This window comes from Ictidomys tridecemlineatus, chromosome 5 (assembly GCF_052094955.1).
Source record: "Ictidomys tridecemlineatus isolate mIctTri1 chromosome 5, mIctTri1.hap1, whole genome shotgun sequence".
NCBI classification, from domain to species: Eukaryota; Metazoa; Chordata; class Mammalia; order Rodentia; family Sciuridae; genus Ictidomys; species Ictidomys tridecemlineatus.
In genome coordinates, this window is record NC_135481.1 from 163,274,551 (window position 1) to 163,296,576 (window position 22,026).

The following is a 22,026-nucleotide window of genomic DNA, read 5'->3' on the forward strand; positions in this document are numbered from 1 at the left end:
TTCCAGAAATCAGAACCAAGACTAGTAGGTAGAAGTTATAATTAAGCAGATATTTGTTCAATCCAAGGAGGAACTTTCCATGGAAAATATGCAATAGGGGAATATGTTGTCACATTAGGTAGTGAGATCCTATGCCTGGGATGTTTCATAGAGATTCCTACTCTGGGTAGAATATTGGAGCAACTGAGTTGTAAGATCCTTGTGAAAAATAACAGAATATCAAAGAAAGCTGAAATCTTCCTGGCCACGAGTCCCAGTCTTAGCCTAGACCTTAGAAGTGAGTTCCCAGAAGATAGCAGTACTTTTCATGGGAGTATCTTTTTCTCTATCAGTGACAGTGAATACTGAATGTATTATTGTAACTTGCTTTTTTTTAAATTCAACAATATTTTTGGAGATATTTCCGTATCCATTCCTAAAGATTTTTTAAAATTTACTTGTTTTATTTTTAACCTGTGCAACAAATTCCATGTATTTCTCTGCCAAAGTTTATTTAGCCTTTCTTTACAGATAGAAATTTAATTTTTTCCCCCTGTATTTCATTCTTACTAAGCATGTGGTAATGAACTCGTTGAGTTGGCTCCTTGTATTTCTGCAATAGCTAGCCAAGGGTTTTACTAATTCTCTTCTGAGGAGTGAAAAAGTTATTAGTTATGAGTCCCCTCTCAAAGACAGAGAAGTAAGTCATTGTGGATGTTGTGGTGATGAATGTAGACATTCTGGATAGGATTATTGGAAGCAAAACAGAAATGATTGTTAAAATCTTTTATGTAAATCATAATAGCTTACTGTGTTCCTGGTCATTTTAGACTGATAATCTGTTCTACCACCTAACAAAGTGATTAGCTTAAACAGGCCTTTTTCCTTCCTTTCTTTTCATATGGCAGAATCTAGCACAGTGATGAACATATACTGAGCCCTGTGGTACAGAGTGGTGTGAAGTTCCTATTGTGCTACTCAAATAGAGGCATGGAATAGGACTCCTGAAACAGGATTTCCTAGATGGTGGTTAGAAGGACATTCCTGTACTCCAAGCCATGTCTCAGACAGTGAACCAGACAGAATCTCTAGAAATTAGGGTTCTTATCAGCAAGCTGACCAAGTAATTTAACATGCACTGAGTTTAAAAACCACCTGTTTTAAGGCAACCACACTGATTTCAAGAGACCAGAAGAGCAACTAACTAACGAACTATAAAAGGAAAAAGTATTTTCAGGGAAGGAATACATTGCTGATGAGACCAAAAAGACTGTATTTTGCTATTTTCTGAGAATGTTTGGATAGGTAGAATAGCTGCAAATGTATTATTTATTTTAATTAATTTTAGTGTCATTTTTTGATTTGCATATAATATTTGTACATATTTATGAGGTGTAACATGATATTTTGATTTATGTATACTCTGGGGTTATCAGAGACTGAGGAGAATAGGGAGGAGATGGATGGGGAGAGGTTGGTCAATAAGTACCATATTACAGTTAGAGAGGAAGAATAACTTATGGTGTTCTGTATCACAGTGGAAGAAATATAATTAATACTATTGTATTGTATATCTCAAAACAGAAGAAAATGTGGTTTTGAGAGTGTTAAAACCATTGCATAGTTTGCATAGACTCTTTGGCATTATCATTAAGTTGTTCTACATCATTAGTAAACCAGACTTTATTAGATGGGCATGACTTTGTTTCTTCTGTTGAAATCTGATAATTACATATAATATTTCTGAAATATTGTATCTCCCCATTTCCTTTTTCCCTAGGCTGCTCTTTATGGATGTGGCTGCTGGGCTGAAAATACTGGAGTTCATAATCCCTACTCCACAGCTGTGAGTACCTCAGGTATTTGCTGATTTCATGACCATTTTTCATAACTGCAACCCTGTCAGTCATTTAATGACTAAAAGCAATATTTTTAGGGGAACATAAAATATGTTGTAAGACACTACATATACAAAAGCTTTGATGTGTGTAAAAGATCTTGAGTTTTGGGGAGGTTTTAAGGATTGTTTAGCATTACAGTGTAAATGGTTTGCTAACATTTTAGTACAACTCTGGAGTTAAGTATAACTTAATTATTTGTATATCAATGTATTTTTTTCCTGTAATAGCCCACAACAATGTCAAATGGATGAAAATGATATATAAACATCAGATAATTTACAAAATTAACAGATCTTTTATTGTATTAAAATTTTTTTTAGTTGTTGATGGACCTTTATTTTGTTTATTTATATGCAGTGCTGAGAATTGAAGCCAGTGCCTCTCACATACTAGGCATGCTTTCTACCACTGAGCTACAACCCCAGTCAGCAAGAGATAATCCTTGAGTAAAATGTTGACATAAAACATAAAAGGTTATATTTCAAAATGTATAGTTTATAACACCCACAACTCCTCTCACTACACTTTTAATAAAATATACTTTCTTTTTGTGCTATATTAGAAAGTCATTATTATTTTATGAGAGTGAGAGAGAGAGAGAGAGAGAGAGAGAGAGAGAGAGAGAGAGTGTGTGTGTGTGTGTGTGTGTGTGTGTGTAGGGGTGGGAAATAGGGGGCTTCAGGGAGTTTTAATGGGCAGAACAATTTTCTATTTTCAAATTTTCATAACACTTGTACCAGATATACTCAATAGCTTTTCTTTTTATATGGTGATGCTGCCGCTTTAAATTATATTAGTTCCTCGAATTATCATGTTATCATTCAAGTTATAGTTCTGTTCTTTTCTCCCCAGTATTCTCAGCTTTATCAGCTAGGTGGACAGATGTGACTGCTTTCACTTCCTTTTTTTTCTTCTATTTCTTTCCACATTGATTTCTGCCCAACATAGTGATAAACTGCCCACTGGGTCCAGTAGCCCACCTCTGCTTACTGCTTATTCTTTCCGTGGTCTTTGATGCAGTTATTGCCTGTAGCATAGAACCTGAAACTCTCTTGGTTTGTTCTGCTTCTCTGACCTGCTGCACTTTGGCCTTCTTCACAGATTCCTCTTTTCAGTCCTTCTTCGATAATAACCTCAACTTGGGCCTCTACTAGAGTCTCTCTTCTCCCCTCTTGATGACTTATTGTTACTATAGTTGTTCTCATAATTTCAGTTGGTCTCTCTTTGATATTGCTTTCCACATCTGTGTCTACTCTGGACATTACTCTTGTTATTTTATTTTATTTTTTTTGGTGGGGTGGTGTACCAGGGACTGAACTCGGGGACACTTGGCCACTGAGTCACATTCCCAGCCCTATTTTGTATTTTATTTAAAGACAGGGTCTCACTGAGTTGCTTAGTACCTCAATTTAATGAGGCTGGCTTTGAACTTGTGACCTTCCTACCTCAGCCTCCTGAGCCGCTGAGATTATAGTTGTGCACCACTGTGCCTGGTATGGACATTACTATTGAAGTCCATATGAGTTCTTTCATGAGTCCTCCTTGTTGTACATGCCCCTATGAATATCATATGTGTATGCCAGACTCCGTAGGTTGAACAGAACAACTTATTCTTTATCCTCAACCCATGGCCACCTTTTACCTGAATTTCCTAGCTTTTTAATTGCCGCTTACTAACCTATTCTTTGCTTAGCTTGAAATATTGCCACAATTCTCATGTTTGTTGCTTCTTTCCATTTCTACTGACCTGATCCTGCTATTTCAGACCTGTGTTCCCCTGCTCACCTGTTGTGGCTGCCTCCTGACTTTGCTTCTTTCCTTGAATCAGTGAAACAATAAGATTATGAGCCACTGGCCTACTGGGTAAAGTTTGGACACAAAATAATGTTGAATTTAAACCATTCTAATATAATTGGGAAAAATTTTGTTTTTAGTCTTTTATTTAGAGAAGATAAGCAGAATGTAATGAGTTAATTTCTAAATTTAATATTAATGGAATCTGAAAATTTTGATGTGTAATATTTATGAATTAGCCAGTGTACACAATTAAGTTTGCTCCTGTGTGTATGGAAAATAGTTGTATGTGAAAAAACTGTAGTCTAATACATATAATTCGTTGTTTCATTTTTTATTTTCTCAAAGAGATTTCAGTTGGTATCATATATTGTGTCAATTTTTTTTGGTTAATATGTATTTCTGTAAGTTAAGTTTATTGTCTAGATGTTGCTCTTATATATAGGTGTGAGGAACAGAAGTATATTTTAAATCAAGATTCTGAGTACCTGCCTGTGCTCCTTTGAGATTACATTCTTTTGAGTTTATGTACCTCCATAGACCAACACACTTTTTAAAAATTAGTGTCATAGAAGTTGGAATAAAAGCTTCCTTTGTCAATTTAATTCTATTAAGAGGAGTGTAATTTAAAGCTAAAATTATAAAAATGAGGTCTTTCCTTTTTCATCTTGGATATTTTCTCATTTGTCCAACTACATTAGTTGAGATAGTTCCATATGACTAAAGATACTTTTGAGTTACCAGATTATGACATCCAGAGTAGCCTTTTAACTTTGATATCCAGCTTATCATATTGCATCTTTGCAGGACTGGTGAGATGTTAGGGTCATATGGTTATGCTCGGAATTCTCTATCCCTTGGAGTTGATGCCTGAATTAAAGGCCTCAACTGATAACTGCTGTCTGCCTTTGTAAATAGCATCCCAGGTCGGCATCACCATAGCAACTGGGCCATCTTGACCTTTACCTTTGCACAGGCAGTTCACAGGAGAGTGCTGACACGAGAAAGTCAGAGGCCATGATTTAAATCATCATTCCCCACAAAGACTTGTGCCTCAGACTGTTGTAGAAAATCCAGAAAACTGATCAGCATTTTGGGTTTATATATCTTGGAAAGTGATAATTGAAAATCAGGATAAGCAGGATAGGACTCTATTGAGGCCAGAAAGGTGATTTGGTCATTAGCTTAGGGGATAAACTCCAGCATCTTTTTCTCATTGCTGGTTGGGAAGGAATGAGTTGAGGGGTAGAGTGACAGGAGCTAATCTTGTAAACTCTTGACTAATGTTCTGGTGTCAAGGGAATTTGCCTCATTAGGGATGGAGCAGAGCAAACACCTTGGTTCTTGTCCAGACTTACTAACTGTCAAACCTGAGCAGGGCATTATTTGTACAGTAATGTGCAATATTATTTGCACATTATTTGGAATAATATCTACCAGTGCTGTGAGAACTGAATGAGCTGACATATGGAAGATACTTACTGTACTTCTTCTTCCAGTGTTCCATTGAATCTCAGTCACTATCTTTTATAAAACACACTATTATTTTTATACCTCTAAGAAAAGGAAAAATGCACCCAATTGAAGCATGACACACTGCTTTCTCATCACTTAATTTTTTAAAATATTTTTTATACCTTTATTTTTATATAGTGTTGAGGATTGAATGCAGTGCCCCACACATGCTAGGCAAGCACTCTATCATTGAGCTATAACCACAGCCCCTCATATCTTAATTTTTGGTTGTTACTTTATAAGTAAGTATAGAATTGGGTAATGAGAATTTTTTACTTCACTGATAATAAATTCACACCCCATTGCTATTTCCATGCCTTCCTATAGACATAATCATTTTAAATTTCAGTTCTATATCATGCTGTAATTATTTGAAACACATCTTAAATGGCAACTACTCATGTAGTTCTAACATGGAACATACTGAACAGTCAACAAACAGGAACAGCTTGCATCATGAGGCAGTGGCAACCCCATCACCACCGCAGCCCATAGGCAGCATGGGAGGATGCCATCAATTGTAATGAACTCCTGATACCAGAACTTTTATTTTATTTTATTTTTTTTAAGAGAGAGTGAGAGACAGAGGGGGACACACAGAGAGAGAGAGAGAGAGAGAGAGAGAGAGAGAGAGAGAGAGAGAGAGAGAGAGAATTTTTAACATTTATTTATTTTTTTCTTAGTTCTTGGCGGACACAACATCTTTGTTGGTATGTGGTGCTGCTGAGGATCGAACCCGGGCCGCACGCATGCTAGGCGAGCGCGCTACCGCTTGAGCCACATCCCCAGCCCCCTACCAGACTTTTAAATAAGAAAAAAGTGGAATTTAGAATTGACAGTCTAAAGTTTTTCTTATTTTCAGCTTTTTTTGTGTGTGTGTGAAAATGAAAAAATGATTCAGGCCCTTTGAAAAGCAGAAAGATAAATGCTTGAGGAAAGAAGGGCCATGGGTATATTTGTGTCTCCTATGTGTCTGGCACAGAACCTTGAACATGGTAAAGAATCTAATATACAAATAAAAATTACTAAATGCATGTGTGATTCCAACCTCTTCTAGGATGCTTACTTTTTCTAAAAGATTATCTACCATAGAATTTTTAAAAATAGCATTTAAAATATGATTCAATTTTGCCAACTTTGTATTCACACATAATTTTTCAGTAGCACATCAGATGCATGCTGTAAGATAACATCTGTGCTTTGTCTCTGGCTATGGAAAGGAAGAGTAAATAATCAGGATTAGAAGATCAGAGGAGGAAAAAATCAGATTAAATTTATGCTCTGGTTGACCTTAATTTTGGTCTTCTGTTATTTGTCCATTCATCTGTCTCTCCCTCCCTTCCTTTCTTCCTTCCTTCCTTCCCTTAAAGAGAAATAGTGAGTCCAGAGGGTATTAATGGTATCTGATTGGAGGTCAAAAGATGTAAGCTTCAATCTGTTTCTTAAAGGGTTCTGGTGTGAAGACAGATAGGCTACCTGGTTTCTGTTATGAGGCCCAATGATTTATGATTTTCTAGGTCCTTGGCTTTTTTAGGTCTTGGTTCTGGACAGTCCTAGGAACCTGAGGGCTGTGAGCTATTATTGTGATTGCTAGGAGTTGCTTTAGAGCTGAATGGGATTTTTAAAAATGCAAAAATTAAGACCAACCTTATACCTTAATATCTTTGAGCTCATGCTTCAGGTCTTCTCCTGAAGGACTAGAAGAGTTTTCCACTGTTTTTTTTTTTTGTTGTTGTTTGTTTGTTTCTCAATATAAGGAGCTACCAAATGTCTCTTGCTCCTCTATAGAAGATTGTTCAATGGGTCTGTGCTCCAAAACTCCCTCAAGGGACTTTTCTCAGAAGGGGAAGAGGCATCTTCCTGTGAGAGGGAATTTAAATGACAGCAGGAGCCAACATGAGAGTGTTGCTGAGATGTCTATAAGTGCTATGTGGTCACTGCTTTTTAGGGAGGGGGAGAAGACAGGCAGGAATCCATACTTCAGCTTCTTTCTCTGTGCAAAAGGCACTGTTGGTGAATAAAAGCCTAATAATACTCAGGACTCTGTGCATGTCACCTAGGGATTCATTTTTCCTTCTGGTTCTTTACACATTTCTTAACATCTTCAAGGTGAAACTTCAAGGAATTGTCAGCACTTGAGATTTGTTATTTTTTCTAGTTTTTTCATTTACTCCCCAGTCCCCGTTTTTTGTACTTGGGGTTGAACCCAAGGGCAATTAACCACTGAGCTACATCACTAGCCCTTCTTATTTTTTATTTTGAGACACGGCCTTGTTAAGTTGCTGAGGTTGGCTTTGAACTTTCCATACTCCTGCCTCACCCACCTGAGCTGCTGGGATTACAGGCATGAACCACCATGCCTGGCTTCATTTATTATTTTTTTGTGGGGGCAGGGTACCAGAGCTTGAACTAAGGGACATTCGACCACTGAGCAACATCCTCAGGCCTATTTTGTATTTATATTTTATTTAGAGTCTCACTGAGTTGCTTATCACCTTGCTTTTGCTAAAGCTGGCTTTGAACTCATGATCCTCCTGCCTCAGCCTCCTGAGCCTCTGGGATTACAGGTGTGTGTCACTGTGCTTGTCTTTGTTTATTCTTTTCTTTTTTCTGGTACTGGGATTGAACTCAGGGGCACTCAACCACTGATCCATATCCTCAGCCCTATTTTGTATTTTATTTAGAGACAGGGTCTCACTGAGTTGTTTAGTACCTCGCTTTTTACTGAGACTGGCTTTGAACTCATGATCCTCCTGCCTCAGCCTCCTGAGCCGATGGAATTACAGGCGTGTGCCACCGCGCTCGGCTTTATTTATTCTGATAGCTACTTTAGTCAGGCCTTCTCCTCGACTACTCCACCAGTCTTCTCTTGTCAAGATTAACAGTTAGCTTTCAAAATCCAGTTCATCTTTTAGTCCTGTGAATACGATTTGACACAGTTGTTTGAATGATTTGCTTCTCCTGAAAATACTGTTCTTGATAGACTTCAGGGGGCACACTTTCCTGGTATTCCACCTCTCGGGATACTCATTCTGTCTCCTTTGTTACTGTTTTTCATCTCTTTTACTGCTTTGTGTTGCAGTGCCCCAAGGACTAGTGGTCCCTGAACCTCTTCCTTCTTTGTATATGTACTCCCATGGTCTGTCATTTAATCTAATGGTTAAGTATCACCTATATATGCTGACAACTCCCATATTTTTATCTTCAATTTGGGCCTCTCCCTAGAACTTAGTTATAATTCAATTTCTTGTAAAAAGTCTCCACTCATATTTCTAATGAACATCTCAAATTTAGCACGTCCAATATGAGCTCTTGATATTGCTCACCTCTCCCTCTCAAAAATGTGTTCTCTTGAAATGTTTTTCACACAACATGTGGCAACTTCATCGTCCCAGTAACTTCCGTTAAAACCTTGGAGCCATTCTTGGTCCTCTTTTGTATCTTACTCTCACCTAATCTCTGGCTAAATATATTTTAAACAAATCACTTCTTAGCATCTGCGCTGCTACTAACAGATCCAAGATGCTGTTGCCTGTTCTCTGGCCTATGGCAGTAATACCCTTGCTGTTCTTTTGCTTTTTGCTTAATCTTCCTTTATTCAATTCTCAACATGAAGGTTTTTGATCACCTTAACTGAAATTATGTCTTTCTCTCCTTTGAACTATCCAATTGCTTCCCATCTTTTTTAAAATTTTTTTTTTTTGGTTGTAGATGAACACATATCTTTATTTATTTATTTTTAATGTGGTGCTGAAGATCAACCCAGTGCTTTATATGTGCTAGGCAAGCCTTTACCACTGAGCCGCAACTCCCTTCCCCCTTCCCATCTTACTCAATGGAAAAGCTAAAGTCCTTACTAAGGACCCAACTTCCCTTCATATTTCAGCTCTTACCTTGTTCTTCCTTCCAGCTGTGATGGTTGCCTTGCTTTATTCCAAACATGCCATATACATTCCCACCTAAGGACCTGTGCCTGAGTTGCTTTCTATCCTTTAACTCTCTACCCTTAGGAACTCATACCTCAGGCTCCACTCTTTAGGTCTTTATTCACATGATTTGATTTGTTGCTGAGATCTTCTTTGACCATCCTTTAATAAACATGTAACTGTTCTTACTCTCCTTCAATGTTTTATTTTTTCCATTGTATGTATCATCATCTAACATTTTATATCTTATATCTTTATTTTCTATTCACTCTAAATTCCATGAGAGTCAGAGTTTCCAACAGTTTTGTTTACTGATGTGCAAATGGTGCTCATCACGTATAATTCCTGATGTTGGTTGAATGAATGAATGTGAATGAGAAATAAATACATTGGGCTGGGATGAGGGAGGCAAGCTTAAGTGAGTCAGGGCTGAGAGAAAGGTAAGTGAGGGGTTGGGAGTGATACATTCTAACGACAGCAGAGGATGCCTGAGGAAGCTGCACAATGATAAAGTATCTGGAGTTTAATTTAATATCTTAGATGATAGTCTCTGGAAGACTTTGAATAGTAATTTTTTTTTGTATGATGTAGGGATCCTTTTGAATTGGAGGATGCTTATACTGTTAGAACCACATGAAGATAGATGTTTAATTTCTCGGGTTGTTCTGGAAAAATGAGCAATGATTCAGACAGTAAGAAGCAAGACTAGTCAAGAAGTAAAAGTACACAGCTGTTAATTCTGTTGGTAGAATCCAGACTCTTCAGCCCACTCTGGTTCTTTAATCTGCCTTATTAGGAAGTGCTGTTTCTCTCTATAGGGGTGACACTTGGCTTCTTAGAAGCTTCTTGTACTTATGAAATAAAAAACTTCCATAAGCTTGTCATATTTGTCAGGATTCTTAGAATACTTGGGCTAAGGAGCAGCCACTTACGCTTAAAAAATTTGAGACACAATACATAGAATTGGGAATAATGCCGAGAAATCTTTTGTGAATTATGACTTCTAGATGTGAGTGTAGATAAAATCTTCATACTTGTAAACATCATCATCTTAAAAGCAGCTGACTTCCTGATTGCTGTTATTTATAAAAATACACAATTGTTTCTTTTTTTTTGAAGACAAGATCATTTAGAATAGCCAAAAGTAATGTGTAGAAAAATAACCAAAAATATGAGCTGCCTCCAAAAGTGTAATGGAAATTGTTTAATACTTCTCCTATGAGGCACTGTTCAGAGAAATATAAAACCTAAATGAATGAAGAGATACATCATGAATTTGGAAATTTGGTATTAAGATTGCAATTCTATACAAATTGATCTAAGATTCAATGCAATCACCACCAAAAATCCCAGAAGGGTATCTTCATGTGGAAATTGAAAAGTTCAATCTTAAATCAGGTGTGGTGGAATGTGCCTGTCACTCCAGGTACTTGGAATGCTGAAGCAAGAGATGCAAAATGTTAAAGCCAGCCTGGGCAACTTACCAAGACCCTGCTTCAAAATAAAAAATTTTAAAAGAGCTGGGGGTGTAGCTCTGTGTTAGAACATTTGCCTAGCATGTGCAAGGGTCTGGGTTCAATCCTGAGTACCTCAATGAATGAACAAATGAACGAATTGCAAAAGACCTGGAATAGTCAAGACAATATTGAAAAAAAAAAGCACAAAGTTGGTAGAATACATTTTCAGTTTTTATGACCTTTTCAAAAGTTTGATGGTAATACAAAAACAGATAATTTAGTGGAATAAAATAAAGAGTTGTGAAATATGCAAATAATCCCTTGAATTACAAAAAGAAGCCTCTGCTGCTGTTTTTCTAAGGGAAAGGATGGTCTTTTCAATAAATGGTTCTGTGTTATTTGATCTATGCTTCATACCACACACACACACACACACAAATGTATCGAGATGGATTATGGTATAACATGGAAGATAAAATAATAAAGCACAGGAGAATCTCTTAGGAGGCAAAGTTTTCTTAATCAGGACACAAAAAAATCCACTAATTTTTATATGAAAAACTGGCAAATTATACTTTGTAACATTTCTTTTTATCAAAAAGGTATCATTAAAGTAAGAAAATGAAAAGCATAAAAAAAAAGCAGTTGACTTTTTGGTCTGTTTGGTTATTGGGGGAGGGGAAAGATACCATTCATGTATAGATAGCAGAGTATATGAACTGCCAGCACATTTCCAAGAACTAAAGTAATTATCTGGGGTGGGAATTCTATTCTGAGACTGTTGCCTATTGTTAATTAGGTCACTTCATATCTGATGAACTATTAATATATTATTTCCTGCCTTTTAAATAACTAAAGTCACTGATGGATCAAAATAAAATAGAATTCTGAATTATGCCAGATCATTTTCTCAGAAGCTAGTTAAATGTTGATGGCTTTTGTTATCATGTATCTTAGAGGTTTTAAATGAGTGGATTTTTTCCCCATTGTGAAATAATGCATACTCATTGAAGATAATTTGGAAATGAAACTGTTAATTTTACCTTCCTGTGATAGTCATTATTAATATTTTTGGTGGATTTTTGCCATGAAACAAAGGGGGGAATGCCATTAACTTGTAATGTGCTTTATTTTTCAAATATTGTGTAAGGAACATTTTAACATATAATTAGACATCATTCAAACAATTTAAAGGATATGAAGGCTGTCTTTGCATGTATACATAAATTCAGGTATTTTGCTCCTCAGTAAGATGAATTGTAGTTGTTCCAATGCAATAAAGTAACAGCTCTTTTAGAGGCTATACTCTAGTCTGGATATGAAAGAAGTAAAGACATAGTCCTTGTCCTCAAAGGGCTTGAAAACTGTGGCTTTACTTGGTAACCTAACGAAGTTTCTTGCCAATATAGGTTGATACATTGAGACTTTTCTAGCTCTTAATGAGGCTCTGTTGCATGTATTCATGTAGGTAATATACACTACAGTGACTCCCTAAGGGCCGTGTGTGGACACCTTTGTTTGTGTACCTAATGACTTGACCATTGTAGCCATTAGTACATTCCCTTTCTGCCCCCGTCTTGCCCCCAAATTGCTCCAAACCAGTGTTGGTTAGTGTAACACTACTTGTGACACTCTTAAACTGACTGAAATGTCACCATCTCCTTGAGCTCTAGAGAACTCAGAACATCATGGAGGAAGATGTTTTTCTCTGAAATTGTCGACCTGGGTTACAGTAGATCAGGTGATCCCCAAAGATTTTTTTTTTTATGTTTGCAATTTCTAAGACTTTTTCCTTCTAGATTCTTAGTTTGCATTTCTTGTTGTCATTTTGCTTTGTTGTTGTTTTGTGAAAGAACAGACTTCTAATTTTGAAATACAAGGTGAAGAAATAGTAAAAACAGAGGCATAAGATCAAGTGATGGGTTAAAATGCTAACGCTGTGATCCTTAATGTAAATTCTCCCTTTGATTGTTCTCGCTTGAAAGAATGCTTTTTCCTTCCTATTGTCGAGTACTACCTGCTGTCAGTTGGAGAGGAGTAAGTAGAGCAACTCCTCAAAAGATTTTCTAAGCTCCCATCATATGGTTCGCAGAAACGGAGCTGGATTTTCATTTCTTCTTTCATTCAACAGGAGTCCCTTTCATGTTTGAAAATTGAAAACGCGTGTTTTTCAGTGTGGAGCAAGGATGTGTGCGCCCTCTGGCACACCTGTTTCTAATTTCCTGACTTGAAAGCATAACCCATCAAAAGGAGCAGAAAAACAATTTCTTTCTGACACGCTGCTTCGTGGCCCTTACTGGACTGAAGGCCTTCATGGCTTTGCCTTCTTGGTTCCCTCTGTAGAAGGTTCTTGTTAGAGACAGAATTCACTTAATTCAGCCAGTGCCTTTTATAGCACAAGGCCATTTTTGGTATTATTCTGTTGGAGTGGTGGTTCTTTTTAGCTCAGGAGATTTGCTTGAAATAAGGTTTACTTAAAAAAGTACACAGAAAGATCTTTAAAATTTTTAAGCATTAAATTTAGCCAGGCAATGTGTTGGAAAGTTAGATGTAAGCTAATCAGTAAGCCGATTGGCCAGGAGAAGGGTTTGGTTGAGCCTATGAATGTTTAAATTCCATAGTGCTGTTTAACATAAATCAAATATTTCCAATGTGATACTTCAGATTTTGTGTACTTTCAAGTCTTGCCAGCTTAAATGACTGGGAGGCACAATGTGTTGACTTTAATTTTGTAAATTGATAATTTGTTGCTACGAAAGTTGTACATGGTATAACTCATCACTTTCTGAAGGTACATAGTATGTCTGATGTTAGCAAGCAGTTACAAAAAAATTGATGCTGAGGGAATTTGAGGCTTTGTTTTCAAATGCTTGAAGTATGGATCTTCAGTTCCTTTTAAGGTTTCCCTGAACATTTTCAGCATAAGGTACTTGGTTCTTTAGACATACACTTTGGTTTGGGCTTTCTGCTTCTAAGAGTTCTTTGGGATAATAATCTCAATGGTGTATCCTAAAAACAGTTTCTCAGGTTATTATTATTATAATTTTATTTATTCTTCTTCTTTTTCTTCTTCTTCTTCTTCTTTTTTTTTTTTTTTGTACTTGGGATTAAACCCAGGAATGCTTTGCCACTGAGCTGCATCCCCAGCCTTTTTCTTATCTTTTTGTTTTGTGATAGGGTTTCACTAAGTTGTTCAGACTGGCCTTGAACTCATGATCACCTGCCTCAGCCTCCCGAGGTACTGGGATTACAGATGTGCATCACCAGAGTGATGATGATGATGATTGTTGTTGTTTTAAAACTAACTCTTCTCAAACCTTGGTTTGTATGAATCACATGGGGGTTTTGTTAAACATGCAGAACATGATCCAGTAAGTCTGAGATAAGTCCTGGGATTCTTCATTTTTCACGAGTTCCCAGGTGATGTCAGTGCTGTTGGTTCGTAATAATTAGTTCATAGATAGTACTTTAGGCAATAAGACATTTCACTGGGCAAAGTGATGCTGTCCCCTAGCTGTGTCTCACATACAATATCTGGTACATACAATTTACCAGTCTCTCTTTTCATTGTATTTGGTGAATAGTAAGAAGATTTGACTCAGCTAGAATCACACCTGTGATCCCAGCTACTTGGGAATCTGATGTAAAAGGATAAGTTCAGGGCTAGTCTGGGAAACTTAGTGAGACCCTGTCTCAAAATAAAATATAATAAAAGGGCTGGGGTGGTAGGAAGCGCTGGGGATATAGCTCAGGGGTAGAGCACTTGTCTAGCATGCACAGGGCCCTAAGTTTAATTCCCAGTACTAAGAGAAGAAAAAGAAAGGAAAAAAAAAAAGGAGGAGGAAAATGAGAAGATCAGACTGTAGGGTATTGTTGCAAGTATTAATGAATAGATTAAGTTCTATTGAGCTAGCATGGATAAGGACTACCAAAATGGGATTATTGTGCTGAAAGTAGTAATATCTATGCTTCCTGACTCTCATGGGCTACACCTAGCCTTGTAAATTAGCAAAAATTCTTGTTATAAATAGAAGTGTATAAAACAAAGTGCTAGTTCTAAAAATGAGAGAGGAGTTATAAAGCCACAATTGCTGAATCAAATATATTTTATTTTAATCAGCTTTGCCCATGATGACTGGTTAATTTGGGCAAAGATATTTATTAGTGAGTCATAGAGAAGAAGTAGGGACATGTACAAGCAAAAATGTAGCAACCATCAGTTTTCATTCTTATTACCTCGTTTTTGGAATACTACCTTATTATGAATATACATTGTGATTCTCATTAGTGAATTATAGCATGATCCAGATCATAGTATAAAATGTCATGACCGAAAGATACCTTGCATTGTTTTAGAATATTTTGTTCATATCATGAAAAGTATATTTAGTTTTATTTATTTGTAATTTTTTTTAACCTTTGATGACATATAATTGAAATAAGTGCTGACTAATTGAAGCATGGATAGTTGTTTGTAAAAAGTCTGAGTTGGGGGCTGGAGTTGTAGCTGAATGGTAGAGTGCTTGCGTTGCAAGTGTAAGGCCTCAGAACCACATACAAATAAATAAATATAGGTAATATGTCTGTATGCAAATAAAAATATTTAAAAATTAATTGTTAAAAAATCTGAGTTGGGCATTGTAGAATTAAAGACTTCAATTAAAATTCCACAGTGGTATTTTAGCTCCACATGTACCCACATTGAATGGAAGCACATTGAGGTGGGGAACAGACTTAGGTTGGAATCCTAATGGAGGAGGCAGATTGGATAGATTGTGTTCACCAGTCCCAGGATCAGGACATCTTATGGAGGAAAGACCTATAGATATGCTAATTAACAATGATTGTTTTCATCTGGCACTATTGCATTTCCTGTTTGTTGGGACTCAGGGTTATTGCTGTTTAGTAATCCTGAGGATTTCTGTTTTTTGTATTTTTCCTCTCTTCTAGTTTTAAATTTAAGAATATTTTTACAGTTTCTTCATAATTATAAGAAATTATGTATTTTGTAATCTATCATGTTTATCACTTTTTCTTAACATTGATGATAGAATGAGAAACTATTGATTGTATTCTGCTGTGATGATGTGGTATTGGGTTCTTAGAAATGTAAAAAGATAATTTGTTTCAATATAGCTAAGGTAGCTAGTAAAATTCATGTCAGAGGATCATAAAGATTGGAATATTTATTAAGCATTTGTTTCATCTGAGTTCTTCCTTGTCCTTAAAATTTAGATTTGCCTCTGCTTTACATATTCTGCCTTATTTCTCATGCTATAGTAAATGGGATATACAGATATAATATTCTCAACTTTTCCATGTTTTTGTTTTATATATTCTTACTAGTCTGATTGGCCTTATCTGCTTTGATTTCATTCCGCATCTAAGTAGAAGTTTCTTTCTTGTAGTTTTTCTCACTAGAATTATAATCTGTTTGGATCTAGAGTAAACATAAACAATATAATTCTGAGCTTTCCTCAGAACAACCTTTGCAGAATAAACCCTGCCTATTCCATCAAGTTCATGGATAGTTTTTAGCAGCTCATTATGTGAATTTCACAGGTAATTTTTATTTGAACCTACAAGCATAGATGACTCTTTTTAACAGGAAACCTTAGTTACCATTGTTCACTCTTTATTGCTGTTGTTGCAATGTAAACATGTTAGCACAGTTTCTTGAGGAGGAGTAAGTATTTTTGCATCTCCATCTAGTTAGAATCCCTTCCTTCCTTATCTATCTGATGGGTGAGGCCTGGTTTATCCTTCAAGACTGAGTCCAAATGTCTTCTCTTTTGTGCAGTTTTTCTTCCTTTCTTTTCCCCTCTCTTCTTTCCCTTCTTCTTCTTTCCTCCCTCTCTTCCTACTTTTTCTCCTTGCCCAACTCCAAAGATTTACTTCCTCTGAAGTCAGTGGTGCCATAATATGACACATATATCACTTGTATCATTGTTCTTCAACACAAAGCCTGCGATCTCCTTGAGGAAGAGGCTGGTAGGTAAAGAATACAGAAAGTGCTTAATAAATATCTGTTGAATTGAATTCAGGAGCTCTTTGCCTGTTTTGAAGCACTGTCAAAGAGATTCTGATGGGCAAATTAATTGCTTGTTTTACATTGAAAAGCCAGAGCTAGCACTCATGTTCAAGTACTTAGTTATTCATGGTAGAGGCTGTTGGTTTATTTATAAAATGGAGCTTTTGCTTTAGTTTGGTTTAGTTTTGGTAAAGTGTATTACTTTTAAATTTCTTTTCCCTTAATGTAATACATTGGGATCCCTGAGTTAAGACGATCAGCTTAAAATTTTCTGACATAATAATGGTGTGAAAGTGGTATATAATTCAATAGGAACTGTGCTTTGAATTTTACTAGTTTTGAGCTAGTGGTACTTGGTCTGATACTCTCTAGGTAGTGGCATTGAGCAGTAGCTCACAGTCAGCTGCATAATCATAAAGGTAAATAACTGATACTCTAGAGTAGATTGTGTTGCTGACGTGTATTAAATTGATTTTTGACTCGTGATATTTTCAACTTGTGATGGGTTTAGTTGGGTGTAACTCCATTGTAAGTTGAGTGTAACTCCATTGTAAATTGAGGAGTATTTGAGATTATATGCTTTGGGTTGCAAGTGATAGAAATCACAACTCCAGGGGCTGGGGATATAGCTCAGTTGGTAGAGTGCTTGCCTCACATGCACAAGGCCCTGGGTTCAACCCCAGCACCACCAAAAAAAAAAAAAAAAAAAAATTACAACTCCAATTGGCTTCAGTGAGGAAACACATGATTTCACATAAGAGGAAGTTTAGAGGTAGACAGGCTCTAGGGTTGGTTGGTTCAGGAGTTTCATTGATAACTTCATGAACCTACTTCTCCCTTCCCTTGTTTGCTCTGTTGTCATCATTGTTGGCCTCTTTCTTGGACTGATATCAGAGTAGTTACTTCATTGCCAGAAAACTTATCACAAAAATGTCCAGAGGAAGGCAGGTAGGTGGCGGCGGCGGTGGTGGTGGTGGTGGTGAACAATCTTTTGTAGTTCTTTTCTAGAAGTGAAAAATACTTTCCTCAGAAGCACTGCAGCAGACTTCTCTACATATTTCATTGATTGGTTTTTGTTGCATGCCTTTTCCTAAACCAATCACTGATCAAGGGGAATGATATTACTCGTGAACCAGTGATGGGCACAGGACATGTGTGTAGTTTATATACATAATGGTGGATGGGAGAGTAGAAAGCAAAATAAAATCAGGATTTTGTTAGGAAGAGGGAAGGGAATAAATGTTGTGGTGGTAACCATGAGTATCTTACTTATCATCATTTTATGATGAATAATAAGGATGATAATACCTAGCATTTGTTGAGATTTTGAAATGGTCAGGCATTGTACTAAGTATTTTAATGTAATTTTTCTCATTTTCAAATGTGAAATTTGAAATTTAGAAAGGTTAAGTAGTACCTGAGGAATATAAAGAAGAATTCTTACTTGATGAAGGTAGAAAAATGTGAGAAAGAAAAAGGTTGAATTTAAATTTAATCAGATTTTTAAAACTAGAAATATTATAGATGAAGTAGAAGATAGTTAAAAAAACAAACATGTAATTGTCATTTAAATCTGTCTTTACCAAAGCCATGTCTGTTGCCATTATTTTTGGCTTACAGAATTGGCTGTGGAAAATGGATGTTTTTGTTTTGAAAAATCAAATACAGTAGATTAAAAAAAATACCACCACAAAGTTTGTTTGTATCTTCATTTCACTTAAGTTGAATAGATGAAATGGGATCTGGCTTCTTTCATATTGTTTATGTTCTGCTTTGCTTCTTGATTCTGGGGCAGGATTCCTAGTTCTCTTTGAATTTATTTTCCACTCAGGTATCATTTGCAAGATTATTGTAGAAATTAATAAATAGAAAGTAGTTCTGAGCATTATAATTGGGCTAATATGACACAATATGATGATGTTTCATTAGCATTATAAAATACTTTGAAACATCTGTTCCCTTAGCTTTAATCTATGTTGATTTTTCTTTTAATTCCAGAAGGAAGAAAGGCACTTTGCATAAGTTACCACTGTAATATTTTAAATGAAGGGTCATTTGAAGGTCTCACTCTTTCATCTTTTTTAATATAAGGGCAAATATAGATGCTTGGTCTATATTTCACTTCTGTGTAATAAAATGGCCTATATAAATAAAGTACATAAAATCAAAGTGACTAAAGTTGTTTTTGTTCAATGAAACTGTTATAAAAGTGACATCACTATGTGCTTATATGCATATATGAATGCATTCATGGATAGAGATTTCACAGGAATTTAAGTGTAAGATTATATGCCCTGATGGTTAGTTTTTGATTATTATTTCAGCCACTATATTATAAAATATTAGGTTCTTAATTAGTTGATGGTAGTCAGTTTAAACAAGTAGTCTGTAACTGTTTGGTTAACCTGTTGTGATCCCCAAGTTTATGGCTTAATACAATTACCATTTTCTTATATCTCATTATATTTTGTGTTAACTTGGTCTCATGTGGCTAGTTCTTTGCTGGTCATGCTTGAAGATTCTCATATGACTGCAGTCACTTGGTAGCCTTACTAGATCTCCATGATAGTTTCACTCACCTGGCTGGCATCTTTGTGGAATAACTTGAAGGCTGAGCTCAGCTGGTATGTTGGGATGCTTTGGCTTTACATTCCTCCCATGCAGCATTAGGGATTATCCCTGTCTCATGTGGTCTCTCAAGGCAGGTAGTGAGATGTTTTACATGATAGCTCTGCACTCACTCTCTCTCTTTTTTTTTATTGGTTATACAAAACATTACAAAGATTGCAGAATCACTTCGGTTACACATCCACATTTTTACATAATGCCATAATAGTAACTGTTGTATTCTGCTACCTTTCCTATCCTCTACTATCCCCCCTCCCCTCCCCTCCCATCTTCTCTCTCTACCCCATCTACTGTAATTCATTTCTCTCCTTATTTTTTCCCATTCCCCTCACAACCTCTTATATGTAATTTTGTATAACAATGAGGGTCTCCTTCCATTTCTATGCAATTTCCCTTTTCTCTCCCTTTCCCTCCCACCTCAATGACTCTGTTTAATGTTAATCTTTTCCTCCTGCTCTTCCTCCCTGCTCTGTTCTTAGTTGCTCTCATTATATCAAAGAAGACATTTGGCATTTGTTTTGCCATCCATTTCCCTGCAAATTCCATGATTTTGTCATTTCTTAGTGCTGCATAGTACTCCATTGTGTATAAATGCCACATTTTTTTTTATCCATTCATCTATTGAGGGGCATCGAAGTTGGTTCCACAGTCTAGCTATTGTGAATTGTGCTGCTATGAACATCGATGTGGCAGTATCCCTGTAGTACGCTCTTTTAAGGTCTTCAGGGAATAGTCCGAGAAGGGCAATAGCTGGGTCAAATGGTGGTTCCATTCCCAACTTTCCCAGGAATCTCCATACTGCTTTCCATGTTGGCCGCACCAATTTGCAGTCCCACCAGCAATGTACAAGAGTACTCTTTTCCCCACATCCTTGCCAGCACTTGTTGTTTGACTTCATAATGGCTGCCAATCTTACTGGAGTGAGATGGTATCTTAGGGTGGTTTTGATTTGCATTTCTCTGACTGCTAGAGATGGTGAGCATTTTTTCATGTACTTGTTGATTGATTGTATGTCCTCTTCTGAGAAGTGTCTGTTCAGGTCTTTGGCCCATTTGTTGAATGGGTTATTTGTTTTCTTATTGTTTAATTTTTTGAGTTCTTTGTATACTCTGGATATTAGGGCTCTATCTGAAGTGTGAGGAGTAAAAATTTGTTCCCAGGATGTAGGCTCCCTGTTTACCTCTCTTATTGTTTCTCTTGCTGAAAAAAACTTTTTAGTTTAAGTAAGTCCCATTTGTTGATTCTTGTTATTAACTCTTGTGCTATGGGTGTCCTATTAAGGAATTTGGAGCCCGACCCCACAATATGTAGATCGGAGCCAACCTTTTCTTCTATCAGACGCATAGTCTCTGATTTGATATCAAGCTCCTTGATCCATTTTGAGTTGACTTTTGTGCATGGTGAGAGGAGGGGATTCAGTTTCATTTTGTTGCATATGGATTTCCAGTTTTCCCAGCACCATTTGTTGAAGATGCTATCCTTCCTCCATTGCATGCTTTTAGCCCCTTTATCGAATATAAGGTAGTTGTAATTTTGTGGATTGGTTTCTGTGTCCTCTATTCTATACCATTGGTCCACCTGCCTGTTTTGGTACTAGTACCATGCTGTTTTTGTTACTATTGCTTTGTAGTACAGTTTGAAATCTGGTATCGCTACACCTCCTGATTCACACTTTCTGCTTAGAATTGCGTTTGCTATTCTGGGTCTTTTATTTTTCCATATGAATTTCATGATTGCTTTAAATATTTCTACAAGAAATGCTGTTGGGATTTTCATTGGCATTGCATTGAACCTATAGAGAACTTTTGGTAATATCGCCATTTTGATGATATTAGTTCTGCCTATCCATGAACAGGGCATATTTTTCCATCTTCTAAGATCTTCTTCTATTTCTCTCTTTAGCGTTCTGTAGTTTTCATTGTATAAATCTTTCACCTCTTTTGTTAGGTTGATTCCCAAGTATTTTATTTTTTTTGAGGATATTGTGAATGGGGTGGTTTTCCTCATTTCCAGTTCAGAAGATTTGTCGCTGATATACAGGAATGCCTTAGATTTATGCGTGTTGATTTTATATCCTGCCACTTTGCTGAATTCATTTATTAGCTCTAGTAGTTTCTTTGTAGACCCTTTTGTGTCTTCTAGGTATAGGATCATATCATCCGCAAATAGTGATAATTTAAGTTCTTCTTTTCCTATCTTAATGCCTTTAATTTCTTTTGTCTGTCTAATTGCTCTGGCCAGTATTTCGAGAACTATATTGAATAGAAGCGGTGAGAGAGGGCATCCCTGTCTTGTTCCAGATTTTAGAGGGAATGCCTTCAGTTTTTTTCCATTCAGAATGATGCTAGCCTGAGGCTTTGCATATATAGCTTTTACAATGTTGAGATAAGTTCCTGTTATCCCTAGTTTTTCTAACGTTTTGAACATAAAGGGATGCTGTACTTTGTCGAATGCTTTTTCTGCATTTATCAAGATGATCATATGGTTCTTATTTTTTTTTTAGATTCTTTTTTTTTATTGGTTGTTCACAACATTACAAAGCTCTTGATATATCATATTTCATACATTAGATTGAAGTGGGTTATGAACTCCCAATTTTACCCCAAATGCAGATTGCAGAATCACGTCGGTTACATATCCACAATTTTACATAATGCCCAATTAGTAATTGATGTATTCTGCTACCTTTCCTATCCCCTACTATCCCCCCTCCCCTCCCCTCCCATCTTCTCTCTCTACCCCATCTACTGTAATTCATTACTCTCCTTGTTTATTTTCCCATTCCCCTCACAACT

At 36.4% G+C, this 22,026-nt stretch overlaps 1 protein-coding gene across 29 annotated transcripts in view; it reads left to right on the plus strand.

The window, feature by feature from the left end:
- The window catches only part of Tasp1 (taspase 1), a 288,360-nt gene that overhangs the window by 108,870 nt on the left and 157,464 nt on the right, over positions 1-22,026 (plus strand). For 19 of the 29 annotated variants that reach the window (XM_005320468.5, XM_040274111.2, XM_040274112.2 and 16 more), the window contains one exon: positions 1,760-1,838. In XM_005320468.5, the coding sequence (XP_005320525.1) occupies positions 1,760-1,838 (79 nt within the window). Of the gene's footprint in view, positions 1-1,759; positions 1,839-2,237; positions 2,437-22,026 lie in introns of those variants that run through there. The other 10 variants (XR_005728944.2, XR_005728942.2, XR_013439542.1 and 7 more) reach the window with 3 other exon arrangements.